Source organism: Pimephales promelas, chromosome 5 (assembly GCF_988280905.1).
Source record: "Pimephales promelas chromosome 5, fPimPro1.hap1.1, whole genome shotgun sequence".
Lineage (NCBI taxonomy): Eukaryota > Metazoa > Chordata > Actinopteri > Cypriniformes > Leuciscidae > Pimephales > Pimephales promelas.
Window position 1 is genome coordinate 16,173,147 of NC_142773.1, and position 24,148 is coordinate 16,197,294.

Consider the following 24,148-nt stretch of genomic DNA (forward strand, 5'->3'; position numbering starts at 1 on the left):
CACCCGGAAGCTGAAGTCTCAGAGTCGTGTGATCGGCGTTGATTTGTTCCCCACTGTATTTCGAGAATTCCCGCCCTCTACAACAGGATTGGCTGTAAACGTTATATACGACGTCTGCGATTGGACAGTTGATCTGTCATTCAGGTCAAGGGCGGGACTAGACGGGTGGTTACAGAAAAAAAAAACACCGTCGCGGTTTTAGTCCGACCCACTCATAATTCACACACCTGCGAAACATTTGACGAGCGCATACCCACAGTGTTACCTCGTTTCGTCACCGTTTAATATCAAACACCATTGATATAAAGTGATTTTTGTGGTTAATTTCCAGTTTGTTTTATGGCGTTCTGTGAATTGCGTTGTTCGGACTGGGGGCGTGTTTCCAAGCGCGAGCTCTAGGACTCATTTCTTCCCATCTTATGTTCTTATCCAGTGACAATTTTAACAAGGATCTAATAATAATTTTGTCAAGCAGATGCACCGATCTCTGGGTGGTCTAGTACGCCGACTATCAGAACATGCGCGCTCTTGTCTCTCTCTGTGAGGGGTTTCAGCAGTAGCAGCGCGCTCTCGGTTCCCCTTTCTGTTGAAGCTGAACGGGCCCGTTTCATCTCACAATATCCTGAAACATGGAGCACGCCGGCTGCGTCAACATCTGCAGTCTCACCAGCACATTACCGGTGATCCCGTATCGGAAACTAACGGACCTGCACTTCATCAGTAAAGGGGGCTTCGGGACGGTGTTCAGGGCGCTGCACAGCGACTGGCGCACCACCGTGGCCATCAAGTGCTTGAAACTGGATTCTCCAGTTGGCGAGAGGTGAGTACACTTGTGTTGTGATCTGATTTACCTCAAATGCACTGTCCCTGAAACAAAGTCGAAATCTGATTTTGCACTGATCAGATTGCTGGGGCTTGGTATGTGTGCCATGATAGCTTCGGTCTGCTAAAGGAACAGAAATGCTGGTTGTTGCAGGTGTTTAGGAAAGAAATGCTGTGCAAATCTGGTCACTGATCTAAACTATAAAACAAAATTTACGTACATGGGGTAACTTGAGTATGCTGTCAGACAGCATTGTTCTACAGGACTGTGTTTTACAGGATTGGGGAGTAACATTAATACATGTAACAAGCGTTACTTAAAGTAGCCTAACTCTCCCTGTGTGTGCGTGTGTGTGTATAAATTAGTTTATTACTAGTCAAAAGTTATAACTACTTTTAGTGTTTTTAAAAGAAGTCACTTATGCTCATCAAGCCTTCATTTATTTGATCAACAATACAGTACTGTGAAATATTATTGCAATTGAAAATAATGGTCTTTACTTTAAAATATAATTTATTTCTGAAGATGTACTTTCAGTATCATCATTACTCTAGTCTTCAGTGCCTGATCCTTCAGAAATCATTTCTAATATGCTGATGTATTATCAATGTTGGTGACAGGTGTGCTGCTTTATATATATATTTTATAACCTATGAAATTTGTTTCTAGATTCTTTGATGAATAAACAGAACAGAGTTTATTCAAAATAGAAATATTTTGTAATAATATACTCTTCCATTCAAATGTTTGGGGTCAGTACTTTTTTTCTGTTTTTTAATTCTTTTGTTTAGCAAGGATGTGTTAATTTTATATATATATATATATATATATTTTTTTTTTTCTTTTTTAAGTAATCATAAAGATTTATATTGTTAGAAAAGATTTCTATTTTGAATAAATGCTGTTCTTTTGAACTATTTATTCTTCAATGAATCCTGAAAAAAGTTTCACATCAAAACAAATATTAAGCAGCACAACAGTTTCCAACATTGATAAATCAGTGAACTGTGACACTGAAGACTGGATAATGGCTAATGAAAAATCAGCATTTAATTATATTAAAATACATAACTGTTATGTTAAAGTAATAAATTTTCACAGTTTTTTTAATGTTTTTTTTTTAATCAGTGTCAGCCAATATTGGTATTAATATTGATAATTAAATGTAAAAATAAGGGAAATGAGCATGCATGTTTAGATTAGTTCTACTATTATATATTTCACACAAAAGTGATAATTTACTCACCCTCATGTCATTCCAAACCCATACGACATTTAGTTAAACTTCAAAACACTAATGAAGGTGTTTTTGAAGACACAAATCAAAGTCAATTCCACCACAACTTTGACTCTTCAAAATGTTAATAAAGAGATCGTAAAAGTAATCTATATGGATTTTTCTATATTAAATCCTATATTTTGAAGGGACTCGATCGCTTTATATGATTAACAGATTTAATTTAGGCTTCTATAAATATTGATCATCTAACACAATAATATCTTCATGTTCATCATATAAGCGATCATGTCTCTTCAGAACACTTGGCTTTAACAGCTTGATTCATATGGATTTCTTTTACGGAAGATTGAAGATGAACAAAAGTCTTATGGATTTGGATCTACTGTATATCATGGTGAGTAATTGGTGAAAGAACTAACTTTTTAAGTTCATCTTTAAAAACTTAACACTATAACATTGTGCTGCATTTGTCAAAAATGCTTTAAAAAAATGTTTTAAAAACCAGCCTTTTAAAAATGGCTTGTTAATCACTCGATATGCTATATTTTCACCAAATGTTGCTGAGATTTAAAAAAAAATGCAATTGAAAATACATTTCTACAAATTTGTACTAATTAAAAGAAGACAAGTTGACAAAAAGGTTGAATCCAATATTTGGTGCTTAAAGTCCCCATGAATTCAAAATTGACCATACTTACTTTGTCTGCCTAAATTGATCATTTTGTGGTGAACAATTCATCCATGCAAGTCAATCCACACAATTTTTTTTTTTAGCTTCGTAATCTTTAATTAAAATCTCCCCTCTGCATTGGAGGACCTTCCCTGATGATGTAGGTTAGACGGTTTGGGTGTCTGCTTCACATCCGTAACCACGCCCCTCCAACTGACAGAAGATAGGCTGCCTGTATGTGTTTGCGAGCATTGACAGTGTGTGAAAGGAGAGATGGCGAGGATGGTTGTGGTGATGGCTGTTGGTTAGTTGGTTACACGCAGATTACTATCATAACGGTTAAGGTTGTAGCAGTAATAGCCAATAAAAATAGTTTTATAATTCCAATTAGTGTTACACCAACTTTTCTAGATCCAATCGGGTGCTAGTTGGAAAAAAATCCATGCCCACTATTTTGCCTCATTTAGTATTCCGTTTCTCTCGGAAAAACATCACAACACTGGAGAAAATTCGTTTGCAACTTCCGGTTCACAGGGACTTTAATATCACATAACAAGAGATTTATAAGCTGTTTTTGTATGCCATTCACCAAGTGAAACAAGGTGTAAAATCCCCCAAAAAGTATTTTATATATACATAAATACACACACACACACACACACATACACGCACACACACACACACACACGGTGGTGAGAACAAGTATTTGAGACACTGCTGATTTTGCAGGTTTTCCCACTCACAAAGCATGTAGAAGTTTGTAATTTAAAATTTTATTCAAAGGTACTATTCAACGGTGAGTGACGGAATCTAAAACAAAAATCCAGAAAATCGCATTGTATGATATTTAAGTAATTCATTTGCATTTAGTTGCATGACATTTGTATTTGATGCATCAGAAAAGCAGACCTTAATATTTGGTACAGGAACCTTTCTTTTGCAATTACAGAGTTCATACGTTTCCTGTAGTTCTTGACCAGGTTTGCACACACCAGATCTTCTCCAGATAGTCAATACCGGCTTTCAGCTCCCTCCAAATATTTTCTATTGGGTATTTTCTACAGGCTAGGCCACTCCAGGACCTTGAGATGCTTCTTACGAAGCCACTCCTTAGTTTCTCACTAAACACACAGCCACTCCAGGGCGGTTTTGGGTCGTTGTCATGCTGGAAGACCCAGCCGCGACCCATGTTCAATGTTCTTACTTGAGGGAAGGAGGTTGTTGGCCAAGATCTCGTGATACATGGCCCCATCCATCCGCTCAATACGGTGCAGTTGTCCTGTCCCCTTTGCAGAAAAGCATCCCCAGGGAATGATGTTTCCACCTCCATGCTTCACAGTTGGGAGGGTGTTCTTGGGGTTGTACTCATCCTTCTTTCTCCAAACACAGTGAGTGGAGTTTAGACCAAAAAGCTTTTTTTTCTTCTCATCAGACCACATGACCTTCTCCCTTTGGCAAACTTCAGACGGGCCTGGACATGCACTGGCTTGAGAAGGTGGACCTTGCGTGGGCTGCAGGATTTTAATCTTTAGCGGCGTAGTGTGTTACTAATGGTTTTCTTTGAGACTGTGGTCCCAGCTCTCTTCAGGTCATTGACCAGGTCCTGCTGTGTAGTTCTGGTCCTTCACCTTCCTCATAATCATTGATGCCCCACGAGGTGAGATCTTGCATGGAGCCCCAGACCGAGGGAGATTGACCGTCATCTTGAACTTCTTCCATTTTCTAGAAGTTCTCTAGAACGCTCGCGGGTGAAAACGTAAAAATATTGTATCAAATGTGCCTTTCGTTTACACGGCGATGGCGTTTTTGGGGCTTATGCTGCCTTCACGTGCTATGGAAAATAGGATATGAAGAGTTCAGATGCAAAAGCCTCTAAATGCCATTTGAAATTTTCTTCTAAAATGATCATTTTTATCAAGCTTGTATATTTAAGTTCAGTGATTTCACTTAAATGGCAATGAAGATTACCTATTAATTGTCATTTAAGTGAAATTACTGAACTTAAATATACACGCTTGATAAAAATGGTCATTTTAGAAGAAAATTTCAAATGGCATTTAGAGGCTTTTGCATCTGAACTCTTCATATTTTCTACTTGTGAACTGGTATTTACCAGTGTGTTGCGTTCAAGTTGTTGTCATAATGTGGTAAAAAGATGGAGATCCAGACCTATTATTTAGCTAAAACTATTTTAGCTTGCTTAAGTCATCTGCAACAGCAAGAACATGATTTATCAAAACTCAAAAGGTAAATAATATGCAGTATATTTCCTAGATCATGAATAGTATATAATTTTTTTTTTTTTTTACATTCACGACTCTCGCGGTGCTCACCGCCATTTTGAAATGGTCAAAGGTTATTTCATCTCGGGAACTCGTCCATCAAAATATTCTACGAGTTGCCCAGTGGTAAATACCACATGAGGGGGTGTTCATGTGCATTTTCCACGTCGGCTTTTGGTATTTACCATAATTACCATAGCACATGAACGCAGCATTAAAAACGGAAAAAAGTGAAACCACCCTCCAGAGAGGAAGTCTTGAAAATGCTCCACTGTCGCATTCCCGTCTAAAGAGTAAAAACGCAAACGTCTGCTAGACAGTGAAGGTTTTACGCAGGCACGTGGACTTGGTGGTGTTGTGTGGCAGTGCCTCACATCGCCACCTAGCTGCCTGGAGTGTATACTACATCGAATTTCACACACTTTTGCATCACCATATGCACTCAGATTTCCAACTCATAACGCTCGCGTAAACACAGAATAAAAAGTGATAACGCAACGCCACCTTTGCGCTTTCTCTTCAGATCGTTTCCGTGTGAAGAAAGCCTTAAAGATAAACTAACAGGTCTGTGAGAGCTGGAATTCTTACTGGTTGGTAGCTGATCAAATATTTATGTCATCAATAAAATGCAAATGAATTACTTGAAAAAAATCATACAATGTGATTTTCTGTTTTAGGTTCCGTCACTCACCGTTGAAGAGTACTTATGATAAAAATTATAGACTTGCTTTGTAAGTGGGAAAACCTGCAAAATCGTCAGTATATCAAATACTTCTTCTCCCCACTGTATTTGGGGAGTAGTTTTCAGTCCAATTCGATAACATTTAACATTTTTGTGAAAATCCTCTCCCTGTCAAAATGACCCGAACACAACATTGTAATCTTTAGCAGATTCCAGGCGTAATATAATTTTTGTTTTTGCATATTATAATGTTGGAATGCCTCAACTTACTTGTAGTTTTTTAATGATTGATTTTAGTTTTTAATGTTTTATTTTTCATTTGTTTAGACCAACTCGGAACAGAATTTTAATATCATTCATCCATAATATGAAAATAATTATAAGCTTATCAGTATCGCCTGGATTTAAGCTAAAATATAAGTTGGACCTGTACCAAAAAAAGACAAGGTTGTCAAGGTTTTCATTGAATAATCCTCGGAACAATGAACGTTATACAAAGAACAAATCATGAATAATGGTTAAAAGTTGTGGAAACCTTGACACTCTTTCGAAACGCATAATATTATATGGTGGTTGAGAAACCCTTCCAGCCCTTGTATAATCATTAAGGTTTTTGTTTTTTCCCAGGGAAAGGAATTGTTTATTGAAGGAAGCTGAGGTGCTTCACAAAGCTCGATTTAACTACATCATCCAGATCTTTGGGGTGTGTAACGAGCCTGAGTTCTTCTGCATTGTGACTGAGTACATGACCAACGGTTCACTGGATGAGATCCTACATGAGGTACAACTGTACAAACAGCATTCCTTTACATGACACGCTTTCTGTTTAGTCTTGTCGTATTAGCGTAATGCGTTTGAGTAATGCACAGTTTCACTTTCCCCTTTTTGGCGCTCAATGTTCCTTTCTGTTTTCTTTTTGCGTTACAGAAAGATATGTACCCAATGGTGGCCTGGCCATTGAGGTTACGTTTTCTTTATGAGATCGCTCTAGGAGTCAACTTCCTCCACAATATGACACCACCCCTTCTACACCATGATCTCAAAACTCAGAACATCCTGATGGATGGGGAGTACCATGCTAAGGTTTGTGTGTTTAGACAATTTGATTTTTTTTTTCTGTGTGTGCGTTCAGATCCATGTGTACATTTTTGTCCAGCTTTTTTCCAAAACTTACTATTTACCCTTTTGAACGTGATACGTGAATACTTATTATACCTTGTAAATCAGCTATAACCTATTAACATGTTTTTTTTTTTTTGTAGATTTTAAACAAATGCCTTAATTCCATAATTGTGCTTTGGTGAATCTGTAACTTTTTTAAATCTAAATCTGTAACTTACTAATTTAAAGTGTTGTACAACCATTTTGTCATAATTTACTTTCATATAATTGCAAACTTGTGTGACTTTCTTCAATGGAACATGGCAGGAAATATTTTGAATAATGTGCTGATCACTCTTTTACTTGATGCTGACACGGCAAAAATTACACCAAAACACCATAAAAGTATCATGAGAGTGCTCTTATGTTTGGTGTAGTATTTTAAGACTTCTAAGACTTCATATAATAGCTTTTCATTCAAAAAATATTAGTCATTATTCAAAGCTAGCTGCTAAAAGTCCTAGTTTCTTTTCGTTGTAAATGGAAAAGAAATGCCAGTATGTTTGAAACCAAGATGAATGCAGTGCAATGGTGCTTTTTGTTGTTGTAATTTTGGAGCTTGACTGACACAACTCCTACCCTGGTCTTTCGATATTGAAAAACCCATATCAGTTCATTTGAGTCAAACATTAGTCAGTATAAATTTAGAATATATTTTGTTGTAACATCACAGTGAACTTTCTAATCTGAGGTGTGTCTTGTATGTATGTGTTTATGGATAGATAGCAGATTTTGGCTTGTCTAAATGGCGTCAGCTCTCAATCACTAAAGGGTCCGGCTCCAAACCTGCCGAAATGGGAGGCACGGTCATCTATATGCCACCTGAGGAGTACGAACCTTCCAAGAACCGCAGAACCGATGTCAAATATGACATGTACAGGTCAGTTTTTGTAGATTCTTTAAAGCTTCCAGTTTTGCCTGGATTGAGTGAACTTCCTCCCTGAGTTTCAAATGATTTCTACTACAGGATTTTTAAACTACTGCTTTCTCAGTTCTCTTATTTTTGGGGCAGCCCTTTGAGACGTTCAGCTTTTCTTAGTGCACCATGACACCAGTCTGTTGCTGACTCAGCAAAATTCCTGTCAGATTAGTCTCACTCTCAGTCTCTGTGGTGAGCCTGGAAATGTCAGGGAAAAAAAAAAAATGATTTTCAGGCCTGGAAAAGTCAATAAGACATCTGAAAGTGTCTTGAAACCCTAAAAAACATTTTTTGAGACACTTATTTTTGTTATCACCTAACGGATATGTACTGAAAACAATGCACTCATTGTTTATTATTAAGGGGGAGGTGTTCTTTTTTTCTGCTTTAACAGAAAAGTTGTACCAACATCATGAGTATATGCGTATAAGATATGAGCTTTTGTCCAATCACTGCCTTGTATTACACCTATTTCAAATATGATCCATTTGCAGTACGTATGCAGGCCATATATTTTTTTGATTGCCCATGTTAGAGCACTCACACTGCACACGGATGAGGTGTTTCCACAACACTATATTTTTGCCCTGCTACACTTGCAGAATTACATTTACATTTATTCATTTGGCTGACGCTTTTATCCAAAGCGACTTACAATTGTCAGAGGTTGCACGCCTCTGGAGCAACTAGGGGTTAAGTGTCTTGCTCAGGGATTCGAACCCTGGTCTCTCACACCCAAGACATGTGTCTTATCCACAGCGCCATCACCACCCTAAGTGTATCGGCCAGTATTTTAAATATCAATATTGGCTTATTATAAGTTTATCTGTTCGTTTGGACGCAGGGTTTTTATTTTGACGACTGAGAACACCAGCATTGAGCGCACAGCGTCTTCATTCGTTTACGGCCTCTGTTTAACAGTTCTGTCTAACAAATTATTACATAAATCCCCCTGTAGTTAATAATTTGTCATTAGGCAGAGTCCCCTGTAGTCAATAATTGTATCCCGTAAAACTCATCTTTGATCACCAAATAACAAATTTAAATGTTTTTTTTTTCTTAAAAAAATTTTATGTATGTATGTTGAATGCAACTCATTTAGTATATGCGGTTCAATGAATATGCAAATTATCCCCACCTCCATTCACTCACACCAGCTCAGAGAGCTACTCGTTGATGATCACACGTTGACCTGATTGGCGTCAGAAACACCAGTGTTTTTTTTTTGTTTTTTTGAGACTGTCTTTGGTCAGAATTGTGAGATATAAACTAGAAAATGTGAGGTATAAGGTCCAATTCTAAGGAAAGGTTTATTTCTTTTATATCTTTTTCGTTTATATCTGAAAGTGTCTTTTGGACCTTGAACCTTCATGACGCTTTTTCTAGTAATCTCTAAATATTTTATTGGCTAAAAAAATAAATAAAATAATCCAAGCCACAAATGAATGAAAAAAAAAAAGAAGAAAATCTATTGGCCATCAGAAATGCATCAGATATTGAGTGGGAGAGAGGAATGTAGCAGTCAGTGTAGGATATTGGACATTTTAGGTGGATTATTATAGAATTTCACCAGTTTTCCAAAACAAATAAAGATAAGGGGAAACTTGGAAATTAATCATAAACCAGTTTCTGGATTCACTCATCATAGTTCACCAAAACTACTTGTCAAAGAGGCCTTTATTTTATTTATCTACTGTGCTGGTCAAAAAAAGGAAGTGATTTAGGAGCTAAATGTCATCCTGCCAACAGACCTCAGGTTTTGTGATTAGTCATAGGGCATATGTTGAAATCCCTGGGCTGATTGGACAGGTTTTATCTCCAAAGGGGATTGCCAGATGTGGTTTAGAGAGTACATGGCAACAGTGAAACCATTCACTCATCTGTTCTGTGCTTCCTCTTTCAGTTACGCCATCATCATGTGGGAAGTGCTTTCGAGGCGGATACCATTTGAAGGTAGGGGTACGCTGAGTGAGAGAGAAGTGGACCAGTGAAGTCCATGACAGGTTTTGTTAGACTCATTTTTTTTTTTTAAACATCGCCAATAATAATGTTGTCAAATAATAAAGGGATCATTCTTTTGGATCAGATCTTTAAATTAATCTAGTTTTAAACATTTTCAAAACCATTCACAATTCTGAAACCAATTGAATTGGTTTTAGCGGTTCTTGGGTTAACAAGGAGTCAAGAAGTTCATCATAACAAGGAGTGCTTTATTAAGAAACACCCGTCTGTTTCTTGGTAAAGCACACTGGAAACTTGATCCTATGATATTTTTATCAACAGTCACATGAAAAAGTTCATGTGTTTCATTAACAGTCACATTTAATATTAATAATTTATTAAAACATCAGCCTGGAGCTGTTGGCTAATTTTTGATTTGTTCATTAATGCAAATAATATTTGAGTTTGACGTGACGTTATTTTGAGCTGAATCTGATTTTAAGAGTAGTTTATTTTCTTTGTGTGTTAAAGACAACAAAACATAAGCCACTTTTCCAATGTATGTCCAAAAGGATCTAAGAAGAGTTCCAGTTATGTTTCCACTGGTACGGCACGGTTCCTACCCGTTCTCGCCCCGTAATTCTTGGTACGGCAGTCTAACCGTGCTGGTAGAATGCGTGAAGATCGATCACTTTTCTGTTGTCTGGTTGCCAGTTTCTCTGTAGCTGGTAAAGCACGCTATTTTAGTGATGTGTGTGTTAACCAAAAAATAAAATAAAAATTATATTCCACAAATTATATTTACGAATGCCCAGAGCCGTATTATTGGGTGCTACGAATGTCTATCAAATGCGCCTGTAGATCTGTCAAATACGCCTGTGCTTCCCTCCCTGTTCTGTGATTGGTTCCCTATTTCAGGGGAAAATTTGGTTCATGGTGTCCAGACTGCCTAGCAGCGTGAATAAAATCATGATGCGGCAAGGCAACATGGGGAAACAGCTCTGAATGTGAATACTGATATATATTTATACACTAATATACCATGAATGCTAATCTCAATTAGAGTGGAACAACAAACGAATTAGAACTGCAGCACTCGAGTCGAGACTGCAATAACCACCCTAATTAAATGTAATAAAAGGACATAATAAATAGCACCATGTGTCTACATATGGTTTTATTCGATCATTTGAAAAGGCTGTATTATGCCACACTTAATGGAGAACTCTGGATTAAGAAATCGCTAGTTTATACCACTAACAAGGCTCAAAATAGCCCCACACTAGCACAGTAACATAATGAGGGTCCATACATGCAAAACGAAGCATTTGTAAGTGTACAGACCGTTTAATAAGAAGATACTTTATAAAGACAGTTCACTTCGTTTATACAGAAAGGAGCCATCTTAGAAAATAGTGTCTAAGTCGAACCCCGAAAGCCGTTCAGAAGTTCGCTGAACTTCATACAGTTCAGATCACTCAGCACGTCGTTCGTGGTTTGACTAGTTGAGACTGTTTTCTAAAGATGGCGCCGCCTGTATACACGAAGTGAACTGTCTTTATAAAATATCTTCTTATTAAATGGTCTGTACACTTACAAAGTTCTCAATGTTTCGTTTTGCATGTATGGAGCCTCATTATGTTATTGTGTTAGTGTGGGGCTATTTTGAGCCTTGTTAGTGGTATAAACTAGCGATTTCTTTTTATTCAGTAAATGCCCCCATGCCCCCAGTACTAGCATTATACGCTAAACAGTTTTTATGAAACTCTTTACATTCGATTATCATGAAAGCAAATCTCAGAGAACGGTTGACTAGATATCGATGTTTTATTAGACCAAAGGTTCATTTTGTGCCGCAGTTCTCCTTTAAACGACTCTCTGGACTGCCTCTACTAATGAATATGTCAATCAGACTGCTTAACCTGTCAGACTAATAACTGTCATTGCTAATGGCCTTATTATAGACTAATTTAAACTCCTGATTTGCCATTGAATTCATGGATAAAATAGACATTTCTGTGATCTGTTGTAAGGCCATGTTCACACAGCAGTCAGTTCTGTATTTGAGTCTTTAATATGGTTAGGTTCACCCATTATTCAGTTGTTTATGGGAGTGACAACCTCATTCTATAACCAAACTCACACCCGTGAACTTTTCAGTACTACTCCATTCTTAGAGAACTCGTGCTGTGTGAATGTTACGTGTCTGGCAACAATTCTTCTAACCCTAATTGGAGTGTGTAGCTTTTAATTTCTTAAACAACCATGTAGGAATATTGCCCTATTGCAGGATCACAATGTCAAGATTCAATCATATAGACTCTTAAGCACTTGCCTATTCAAATCCAAACAGCGACTGACTCAGGCACGGACAGTGTTTAATAGTTTCAAATTCAGATTCATTGTGCAGCTGTACTCCGTACTAAGCAGGTTATGCTGTCATGTTTTTGATGCAAAATCGAGAGTTCCCCTCATGATCACTTCCTTCTCCATTTCATAAACTGCAGCAGTCATCTATCCAGACAATATTCAACATTCTGACATTGTCTTTTTGTTCACTCTGTGTGCAGACGCCACCAATCCCATGCAAATCATGTTCAGCGTCCTCCGAGGATCCCGGCCCGACACAGGCCTGGACAGTCTGCCTGCGGACATTCCCAGTCGAGAGACCCTCATTAACCTCATGACCTGCGGCTGGACCGCCAACCCAGACGAACGCCCCTCCTTTCTCAGTGAGTGTCAGCCTATCAACCTTTGACCTTTCCTCTGCTTTTCACAATCCCTGTTTGACTCATCCTGTCACGAACCAGTTGGGTGACCTGTTCTTGTGGTTTGTAACATAGTTAAACATCTAACCACAATTGTGTCATTGGTCTTTACTCTTTACTGGCAATTTTGTCAGCTCATGATCAAATTTGTGAGTTAGTCAGGTAAAATGTTGAGTCATTAGAGTTCAGTTTTCTTCTGACAAATTCTCTTTTGCATACACTGCTACAAATCAGGGGACTGAGGAATTGACTGTGACAGACAGAGAGAGAGCTGTGGGGTCATCTTCATGTCATTTTTTCCAAATAGAATTATTTAACCAGATATGGGTTAATAAAATGGTTATTAAATCAACTAATGCGAAGGTCTAATATCTAGATTTAGGCATTGATGCTTTATTTCTAAACATTCCCCAATAAGAGTAGACATTTTACGTCCTGGTAAACTCTAGGCAATGTTGAGTAAGAGCTTTTGACGCTGACCTGAGTTCGTTAGAGTTCAATATGTTTTGGGTGAAAGTGGTTTTACAAACTTTTAAACGTGTAGATCACTACTTTTTCCCAAATTAATTTTTTTTTTTACTCTTTTAGTAAACAAAAAGCATGTCTAATTAAATGAAATCATAAAACTTATATACAATTGAACAATTTATTAAAAGTTGAACAAAAATGACATTTTTAGGACCCTATGAAATGCGTTTCCTCAAAATCTGTTTTATTTGTACCAAATTCTGTGCGCATTAGCATTATATTATGTCGTTTTAACGGCATACGATCTCGTTATTACGACATAATTGAGGGGAAAAAATAATATGTATGTGGCAGCAATGCGTCACTGTAGCATTAGACGCAAACAAACAAAAAATGAATCAAAAATACTTCTTTATTAAACAAAGAGAAAAAAAATAGGAGATTGATATAGCGATATCACATTCTCATAAACCATACCGAACATGGAACAGACTGAACTAATGGCTCAAATACACAAAGGAGCAATCAACGGAAAACAACAAGTGTAGAGCTAATTAACAAACCACAGGCACAGGGCAAACCACACTAAAACACAATGAACTGAGAGAACTAAATATAGCTGTAACAACTCCAGATTCAATGTTCTTCCGCAAGACTCATTCAGTTTTGTTTATTAACTGTAGCTTAATAGCTGCTTTGTCTGTATCTTACAGGTTGTCTTATTGAACTGGAGCCCATGTTGAGAAGATTCGATGAGATTGATGTCTTGGAAGCGGTGCTGGAAGTCAAACGAACAAAGGTGAGTCTTTAAGGGGTTTAGACTGACCATACATGGATGTATTATGTAAGGAGGACTATAATTTTTTTTTTTTATTATTCATGCCTGTATTAGTCTGGATTTACTAAGTGGAATTAGTTTGATTGTATCTTCAGGTTGTGAGGTCAAAAACTATTGATTTTATTGCAATTTCTTTCCTTCCTCCCATCAGTATATGAGGCCATCAAGCGGTTGCTCATCAACTCAAACAAATGGGAAAAGAATTGAGGAAAAGAGTGTAAAGGAGCAAAACGTCCCTTGGCCAGTAAGTTTATATATATATATATATATATATATATATATATATATATATATATATATATATATATATATATATTAGGGGGGTGACGGTTTACAAAATTCAGTTTTCGATACAGCAAAAAGAAATAAATGCCAGAGAAATTTCCTTGATTTTAATTTTTTTGTACTTATATTTTTATTAAAACTAACAAAGTATTTTTTTTTTTTTTTTGCTATACTTGACTTTTCTTTGGAGAAATATAAAACAAAACCAGGGCCTGAAATTAACTTTTTCGGCCACCGGCCACTGTGGCAGGTGGATTTAAAAATTCACCTGCCACAGAGACTTTTTACCAGCCACTTTTTTTTTTCTTTCTTTTTTTTTTGCCTCAGCCAAAAAATGGCTGGTAAAAAGAACAATATTGTGAAATTCCTGTTTTATTTTTTTTTCACCTTTATATAATGGTGAAAAAAAATGGGAATTTCACAATATTGTTCTTTCACTTGTAAGAATACACATTTAAGTGCTGTCAAGTAATAATAATAACTCTAAGAACATACATTTAAAAAAAATCTTTTTATTCATTGATTTTGATACTCACACAACATATAGGCCTATAGGCTATATCGTATATACTCAACAGATAGACCTACCGCAGCTCGTATGTAAACAAATCACACGCGGCTGTGTTGATGGCTGATTTAGTCACGTAGACAGATCCTGACAGCTTTTAGTTACAGCGTTCAGGAACCGTTAACTATGAACTAAATTAATATTGTTATTACTGGTAAAGTTACCGGATACTTTCTCACTGGTTCCCAACTCCCAACATGCACAGTTGCACACGCACACACATCTGTGCAACTGTCGTTGTACTGTAGGCTATGTCAGCGTTACATTATCTCATCCCATCTCACCAACAGTTTAATACTCGCACATCCAAACGTAGTCAGAAAAGGGCCTCGTCTTCTTCTGATCGCATGAACGTTCCGAAACAATCGCTGTCATAAATCAGCCGCTCACGAACCTTGCTATTGCCGCCAATTGTCCACTTTGTATTAAAATGTCTTCTTTTACTTTTCTTTTTCTCATCCTCATCTTTTTGTTGGTTGTTTGTTTCAGCTGGCCTCTTTACCCCAGTAATGTGCCGCCACATTTTAGCTAAAGTCAAACGCAATGGCGAACTTAGTTGAAATGTAAAAATCCTAATGAATCACTCAATTCTCATTGGCTACCTGCCAATGTGGCAGGTAGATTGACAGTGTTACCCGCCAATAGAAAAATTCACCCGCATTTGGCAGGTGGTCGGGTGTTAATTTCAGGCCCTGAACAAAACCGCTCCTTGGACAAAATTAAGTGTAATATTGTAGTAGTTAGAAATGGGTTTATTTTAGTTCAGATTAACATTTGAGGGCAGCAATTGTATTCATAATGTCAAAATAAAACCGACGTGATGTTACTTGAAAGCATTATAGCCTACTATTCCTGCCAAACTTCCATGATTACAGTTAGTAGTGTTACTGCAGTAAATCCATGGTGAATGTTGCTGATCTGTGGACACTGGCTAGTTCATTCATGGCACAATGTTTCTCCTCGCGCTGTTTGATCCGTTAATAACAGAGAAATGTGAATGTTTCTCACTAGATCTCTCAGCGATGTAATTACTTCAGTGGCAAATTCAAATGCTTTCTTTACTGGATTTGGCTGTGTACTAACAGTGCTGATGATGAAGATCGGCTCGCGCTGCATTGGTCCAAACTGATAAACGGTCCATCAACCACACAACAATGACTCCGAGTAGCTCAGTTTCGTTTCCGCTTACATTACATTTGCTATTTGATGTTGGGCAATGTTGTCACGCCAGCGTCTCATACATTATGCTACTCGTGATGCGCCTACAATAAAATGCACCTTTCTTTATTGTCTATAACAAATGCCTGCCCATACCATAACCTCACTGCCACCATGGGGCAAAAAGAAAAGTGTTGCATTCAGAATTTTGTTCTGTGTGTTTATATATATATATATAATATACTATGTTGTTGATTCAGAATTTAAACAAAGATGAGAACAGTCTAAAGATTTTCTTAATTTTCTTCATGTTATTTGACAGGACAACAGTTCCACATCTGGATCAGGATCCGGCTCTTGCTCTTGCTCTTCCCAGGAAGCAGAAATGTCACATCCAGGCTTCCTTACCATATCAAATCCCTCTCAAGGCAGGACTCATTTCTTCTTAAAAGGGATAATTTTAGAAGTGATAGTCTGCCGTCATTTTCTCACCTTCATGCTGTTCCCCACTTGGATGACTTAATTTCTTCCATGGGATACAAAATTGCTGGAATTGCTTAATGAGAAACTCACAATAGGGCTTTTCACACTTAAAATGGTTAACCCTGGATCATTTTAAACTACGGTTAAGGGAATCCTGGGTTATCTTGCTTCACGTTTCAAATTAATCGTACTCAACCTGGGTTAACAATTATTCCTGACTATTCTTAAAAGCATAGTTTTAATTCTGTCACTAATTACTCACCATCATGTCGTTCCAAACCTTCAGTTCAAACTTTCATTCGTCTTCGGAGCACAAATAAAGATCTTTTTGATGAAATCTGAGAGATTTCTGTCCCTCTGTTGACAGCTACACAACTGAAAGTTTGACTCTTCAAAAAGTTCATAACGAGATCAACTTTAGCAGTTTAGTCCAAAGTTTCTGAAGAGACTCAATCACTTTATATATGAACAGATTGAATTGAACCCATCAATTCATATGGATTTGATTAGTATTGGATTAGTATTTTCAGTACTTCTTTATAAAGTATTTGAAGTGTCAAAGTGGTAGTTGCATAGCTGTCATTGGAGAGACCAAAAGCTCTGAGATTTCATTAAAAAGATCTTCATTTGTGTTCTGAAGATAAACGAAAGTTTTATGGGTTTGAAACGACATGAGGGTGTGTAATTAATGACAGAATTTTAATTTTTGGGTGAACTAATACCCTAAAAGCTCTAATTTCCCTATATTCCTAAATCCTTGGTTAACATTATTATTTGCTTGTTTGCTTCGTCAATGTCATTGATTGGAAAAATGCAGCAATGCGACCTGTTTACATAGCGTTGCACATCCTTATACTATTATAAGAAATTTTCTCCTGAATAGATTTTTCGGACTATAAAGTTAAGAATGAAGAAGCAATGCAAAAGTGGTGCTATAGTCCCGGATAAAAGTGCTAACCCTGCTTCTTAATTATAAGTGTTGTTTAGAATGACAACCCTGGGTTAAGCACAGTGTAAAAAAATCTGATGAGTAAATGATGACAAAACATTGGGGTTGATGCTCTTAATATTCTGCTTTTTGTATTTTTTTTTTTTATTGGTTTGTTTATTGTAGCTGTTTTATATCATCATCAGGTGTGTCAAGTGCTCAAGCTGGTCCGCAGTCATCGTTAATGTCCCTTCCACTTGATCCTCCAAAACCTCTTATGGACCACTGCTCTCGAAACAACCTCGGTGCTGAAAACCCGACGGCACCGCCAGTGTCCGACCTCAACATACCTTTCAAACCACATGCGCCTCAAAGTGAAAGTGATCTGGCTCTTGTCATTCAACCCCTCACTCTGCAGACATACCCACAAGGTATCTACACCTGTTAGCCACACCCTAAACAGGTCCAAGGCATCTGCAGTTTCTTTTTTAAAGTTGCTGCACTCTCTGACAATGTATAAAAGCGGTCACCCCAAAAGTTACACCTTTTTACCTAAAGAGTTCATATTAGTACCTTAAAGGTACGCATTGGTACTGAAGTGTACATAGTATCTAAATAGTACATATCACAACCTTTTTAAAGGGTACTACTGTTCCAGTGAGAACTCTTGTACCCTTTTTTTCTGAGAGTGTAGTTCAACTTGCTTCCGAGGTGATATGACACGGTTAGTCAGTCAGGGTTAGTTCACCAAAAAAATTTTTTAATTTCTTCTTTTTCCAAATAAAGTAATTAGGTATGTTAACCGATGACTGTTTGAACGATGGTTGACCGTATCAACGTTAACCGATCGAAGTTGTCGGTAGTCTGTAAAAAAATAAAAATAAAAACATTTGGCGTGAGGTCACAGCGTTTGGGTTTGCACGCTAACAAGATTTGGGAAAAGTAAAGGCTTCAGGCTAAAACACTCGAGGTTAGAGCCAGGGCAGACGACAGGACGAAGCGTGCAAATAAAATAGTGTGTGGGACCATTTCACCTAAAAGAATGTCACAGATGTAAGTTGCTGGGCTTAAATTTGGAAATATATTACATCTACATTTCAGTGGTAACAGATAAGGTGATGATGTTAGCACTAACGTTAACGTTACCTCAAAGCGGTGTCTCTTCAGAGCTGTCATTTCCTTAAAGGGTTAGTTCACCCAAAAATGAAAATTAAGTCATTAATTACTCACCCCCATGCTGTACCAACCCCGCAAGACATTCGTTCGTCTTTGGAACACAAATGAAGATATTTTTGATTAAATTTGAGAGGTGGATCACTACCACATTGGCTCCTAAGGGACTGCCTCTTGACGGCCCAGAAAGTCAATGAAGAAAATGTTTAAATATTCCATGTGACTACAGTGGCTCAACTATAAGTTTATCAAGCGACGAGAATACTTTTTGTGCGAAAAAAAACAAACAAAAATAACGACTTTATTCGACTATTCCTTTTCTTCCTTGTTGGCCTGAAACGAGACTTCCTTAGATTTCCACGACGCATGCGCGAGAATTGAACTGAAGTAGCTAAAGGAGATCGCAATTCTCGCGCATGCGTCGTGGAAATCTAAGGAAGTCTCGTTTCAGGCCAACAAGGAAGAAAAGGAATAGTCGAATAAACTCGTTATTTTTGTTTGTTTTTTTTCGCACAAAAAGTATTCTCGTCGCTTGATAAACTTATAGTTGAGCCACTGTAGTAATTAATGACTTAATTTTGATTTTTGGGTGAACTAACCCTTTAAATGAGCCACGACAATGTTTCAAATGAGCTTGTATCGCTAGACTAACGCCTTTATTTTCAACGCGATCACCTTGTACCCAAACTATTTCAAAAACTAAAAAGGAGCCATTTGTCCTCTGATTACTTGGCGCCGCGTTTGCGGGACTCATGTTTCGCGCTGTATGGGGATTAAAAAAAAAATGTCATGAGTGGAAGGGCGGTGCCGGGGCAGTGTGTTTGTGTGTGAGTGGGAGGCAGAACGGCAGAGAGATGCAACATGGTTGTAAAATTGCAGGCGCAGCTCAAAATGGCTCTTATTTCAAATAGCGTAGCATATTTTAAACCAATCGGTTAACCGGTTTCAACTGGCTAATGAGGCTCGGTGGTCGGTCAAGAAGATTTTTAGTTTTCGCCGTCCCTAAAAGCAAGCAGAAGTGTTATTTCGTTTCGTTCTCCCCAGTAACGTTTTGAAATGAGACATCTGGAGCCGAAATGAAAAATAGCTTATTGTTGTTTACTCAGAACAAACCACTTCACTTTCAATCCCTGATATATCAGATATTGCAACATTTTTAAAGGCGATTACTGAAAGAATATTTTGTACTTATCGCCCAGCCCTAGTGCAGAGTACCAGTACTTTTGACATCCCTTGATTCAGAACTTAATGTCCGCCTCCTGACTTGTCTTTGCAGATTTTGCCATAGCATTGGACTTTCAAGGACCGGCGGCTCGCTGGATCGCTGCTCGACGGGAGGAGGTTGTGCGGCAGATGACGGAGGCGTGTCTCAATCAGAGTTTAGACGCTCTGTTGTCTCGTGAGCTGCTGATGCGCGAGGACTACGAACTGGTCGTGAACCAAGCCACACGTACGGCCAAAGTGCGGAAGCTTCTGGACACGTGCGAGCGGCACAGTGAGGAGTTCTGCCGTGTGGTGGTGAAGAAGCTCCAGGACAATAAACAGATGGGCCTGAAGCCCTTCCCTGAACTCAGCACCACCAGTCCTCCTCCTCCACCGTATACCGCCACCTACACCACAAACTCCTTCAACACACAAAACTTCTGAACGGCTCCCCGATCACTGGTCTTGAACCGGAGCTCTGTGAGTCCTCCTTACAGTTAAGGATGGTTCCTGTTCACACGCTCTTGCATTTTTTTGTGCTGCTTGGCCGATACTTTGTGTGCCTGGACAAGTGCTTTTGCCTCGCTGGTTAAGGTGTTGGTACCTATGACGCACTTTGTTTGGTATCAGCTTGAACAGTCGTTTTACACGCGTCAAACAAGACCGACTTGATCGATTGGTCAAATAATTATTTGGCTCATATTGACTTTTTACATAGTGGTTATTGATTCACTGACTCAATGCCTATAAGTTATTGATGAAAGAGACTTGAACCTACGCAGTACAGTGGTTTCAAAATGTCACATTTAAACTTTTTTCCCAAACATCAAAAGAGAAAGCAGAGAAACATCCAAGCAATCGATCCTATGTTGTCATTTGCACCTTCCACGCCAGCAAATTGAGTAAAATAGAAGACTGAATGAAGTTGTAGAGAAAGACGCACCCTCCTGTTATGTGATGTTTCGTCCACATTACTGCACAGTTACACGTCCGGACTTGATCAAAAAAAAACGTGAATCAGCAGTTTCGGTCTTCCGTTTGGTAAACCAGTGCTTGTTCTTCCCATGGTGGCTCTTAAAGTCAGGTCTGATGGCTGTTTCACTATGTGTTTAATGCTTTGTCAGCCTTTGTTAGTCTGCCATGTGGTGGATGTTTTGCAGATCTAGACTTTAGTCAGGGTTGGTGCAATATCACAGGGTTGAGGCTGCTGTGTGTTCAATGGGTTATAGATTGTAAAAAATAAATGAGTCTTAAGAATTCGACATGACCTTGCCAAAAAACAACTTTTTTCTTCAGATTAAGTTGAGTTTGATCATGGCTTTTTTTATTTTCATCGCATTAAATGTGAAGTCTACACAAAGTAAAATCAATTCGCACACCAATGGTTTAATGGTTTGGCCTTAAAGGGATAGTTTACCCAGAAATTAAAGATCTGTTTTTTCAAAACTAAAATCTCATGTCATTCCAAAGAGGTATGACTGACTTTCTTTTTTGAGTAATGTCAAATGGGTCAAAACCACATTGAACCCCATTGAAATTCATTGTATGGACAAAAAAACAGAGATTCTTTAATATATCTTCTTTTAGAAGAAGAAAAGTCACACCGGTTTGGAACTAAATGAGGTGAGTAATAGATAACCGAATTTTCACTTTGGACTGAACTATGCCTTTTGAAATAATACAGGGTGCCAACAAGATTTTGTGGTTTTTTAAAAACATTGTAGATTTTTTATTTATTTTTTGCCAAAATGCCAATAACAGACCCTTACCAGACTCTTTTTTTTATTTTATTAATCCAATCAGGTGTTGTTCTTTTATTGCCTTTACTTTTCTATAGTGAGTCCTGTAGCATCCTGTTCACAAGCAATATTAGACCGCACATACAATGAAGACAAAGCAACCCTGGCAGAATAAGGCGATACGGTAGAGTCTATAATAGAGTTCATACAAACTTGACGAAGTCAACGTCTTCTCCGTTACGTTTTCCTTCTTCTCAAATGGCATGCGAGTCAAGAACATTAACTCTACCGTATATTAAACAGTCAATAGTTGCATATCGAACCATATGCGTCTTGGATTAGTTACTTCTCAGTAAATATTGTGCCATCTACAGTATGTAGCCTAGTTTGCTGTGGTTACCCTTGACACCAGATGTAGCAGCAGCAGACATAGGGCCTTTTACAGCTTTTTCAGTAGATAAAACGGGCTTATGAAGTAACTGTGTTAAATATACTGATGCTTACATCACAGCTGGATAGATTTTTGGAGAAAAGCTACTGGCAAGATGCTTTTTCAAGAAACAAATATCAAGTGACTGTTTATACAAACATTGCCAGTTTAGATCAGCAGTTTCTTTTGAAAATTTGATTTCCAAAATGAATATGCTTCAGATGCAGTGTAATAAATTGTTTAGAAACTAAACCAAAGGGAATGCCAAGAGTTAGCACTGTAAATATGGGCTCTTCAAGCAGAACACAGAGAAATACTTAATACTGAATCAAATTTGTGGTAATGCTTTGATCATTGACTTTTTTTTGTGTGTGACTCATGAGCTTGATGAAACATGAAGCATTTTATAAATGTTTTGCTATTCCACTGTTCTCTCTTTTTTTTTAGTTTTGTTTTAAGTCTTTGAATCCCTTCGTTGTTGGGTTTTGGATGTGTCCACGCTGTAACTTCCCCACTGTGCAAATATACATTGGTTTGGAGGCCTTGTCGTCGCAGAGGTGATGTGTTTTCACTAGATTGATTACATCGCTTGTCCCTGGAATGTCCTGAAATTGGTTGTTTTTTTCATGTTTCCTTCTCTAAATCAAACTAGTTTTGATTTCGGTGGGTGTCGGATAAGGACTAATTAGAAATGTGTGTGAAACCAGTCTTGAGAAGTTGGTGTTTGATGTTATTGACTCCTTTTCAATGCAAGAATCAGTTTTTTAGTTATCGTTTGATTTTTATGTGGATAAATCCAGGGTTTGGGACCATTTACTATATGAAGAGTATGTATGTCCTGCTATTGGTTTGTATATTATTTATTACAGTCATCACTAATCTTTAGTGATGTTTTACGTCGTTTGTAATGGGTTGTTGTTTTCTTTTTATATAGTTTTGAAAATATGACTTTCTTCTAAGTGCTGTGCCAATCCAGTGATGCTATGAGGCTGAATGCATCTTTAGATTATGCTTAATACACTTCAGCACACATCTTAGCAATATATCAGCCAAATACTGTATTGCCTAATGGCCTGTTTTGGATATAGAAAATGTTGCAATTTCATTCATGTTACAGTTACAGTTGTTATTTAAACCACACAGGCTAGGGATTTATTTGAAATGAATATTACTGATATCTCAATGTTCGTTTTTGCCTCGGAGACACTTAACCTAAATGTCTTGTCATCAAATATAGAATGACAATGTATAGGTGTATGTAGCAGTGTACATGTAGCATACATCTGTGCTCTAGTACTATATGAGGAACTTCCATAAAAATGGGAAATTTGAAAGTGTTATTAAAAAAAAATGTTAAATTTCCTGAATGTTTGGGTTTTCTTGTTTGTGTTTCTGAAACCCCTCTATGCCAGAACTGTGTGAACACAATAGCTGGGACTACAGACCGCTATATTACACAGTACACACTGGATGAAAGGTAATACTCCCACTTTATTGGCTTTAGGAGTTCTCAGGATGATTACTAAGCCATTGGTTTAGGATTTACTTTTAGCTTTGAAATGCTCCATGAACTCTTAAACAATATACTATGTAAGAGTCCTAGAATAAGGAGTGAATCTCAGTCATTTTGGAAGAGTTGGTAGGCTCCTAAATTTCACAGGTTCACAATTTATTTTCTACTTTGTGAATATATAACCCCAGATATCATAAAAAACTGTGTACCTACCACCATACCAACCTAGAAAACAGTATAAAGATGAAAGGGGTGATGAACTGAGAAATCAAATTTTCCTTGAGCTTTTGACATCTAAGAGATCATCATATTATAAGAATATCCTGTAAGTTTCAGAACTGAAAACTGCCTTGTTAGTCCAATAACAGCTTTTATTGACAGCAGGCGTTTTTAAAAGTGGGGAACTATGACGTCAAAGAGGATAAAACACCACCCCCGTTGAAAAAGATCGACGCCTACTTCAACACGGCCGGTTTAGCCCCGCCCACTGATTTGTGCATTACACGCATAGCTAAATAACATAGATACCTATCTCGTGATGACAAACCGATCCAGATCCAGTTACCGAGCAATACAGAATATTGTGCAGTGCCTGGTTGTGGAAGAAGACAGTCGCTGCATAAGCTTCCTTTGGATTCCAATAGGACTGCATGGATAAACTTTATTTTTAATGACATTCCAGCTGATGAGGTAAAACATTGTCCGTCTGTTCGCTTCATTTCACTGAGGATTGTTTTGTAAACAAGACTGGATTTGCAGACGATTAAGAGTAAAGAACGGTGCCGTGCCGTCTATATTGGATCTGACAGGAATTGTGCAACACATGGATTCTGGGTCGAACATGTATGGGCGAATCATTCCGGTTGCCATTTTACA

General features: G+C 37.7%; 1 protein-coding gene across 1 annotated transcript; it reads left to right on the forward strand.

The window, feature by feature from the left end:
* Positions 1 to 193: 193 nt before the first annotated feature.
* ripk2 (receptor-interacting serine-threonine kinase 2) lies at positions 194 to 23,126 on the forward strand. Its single transcript, XM_039661251.2, has 11 exons — positions 194 to 820; positions 6,325 to 6,478; positions 6,625 to 6,780; positions 7,581 to 7,738; positions 9,681 to 9,730; positions 12,289 to 12,450; positions 13,668 to 13,753; positions 13,944 to 14,036; positions 16,126 to 16,231; positions 17,421 to 17,645; positions 19,664 to 23,126. Exons 1-11 carry the CDS (start codon positions 630 to 632, stop codon positions 20,032 to 20,034), a joined length of 1,752 nt encoding a protein of 583 aa, XP_039517185.2. The 5' UTR covers positions 194 to 629; the 3' UTR covers positions 20,035 to 23,126.
* Positions 23,127 to 24,148: the final 1,022 nt, after the last annotated feature.

What these genes read in the sequence shown, in the direction of transcription:
- ripk2 (XM_039661251.2), top strand. Translation starts at nt 630, where the DNA reads ATGGAGCACGCCGGCTGCGTCAACATCTGCAGTCTCACCAGCACATTA. An exon ending in TGGATGAGATCCTACATGAG is followed by an intron (nt 6,479 to 6,624) that starts GTACAACTGTAC and finishes TTTGCGTTACAG; the next exon opens with AAAGATATGTACCCAATGGT. An exon ending in AGCAAAACGTCCCTTGGCCA is followed by an intron (nt 14,037 to 16,125) that starts GTAAGTTTATAT and finishes GTTATTTGACAG; the next exon opens with GACAACAGTTCCACATCTGG.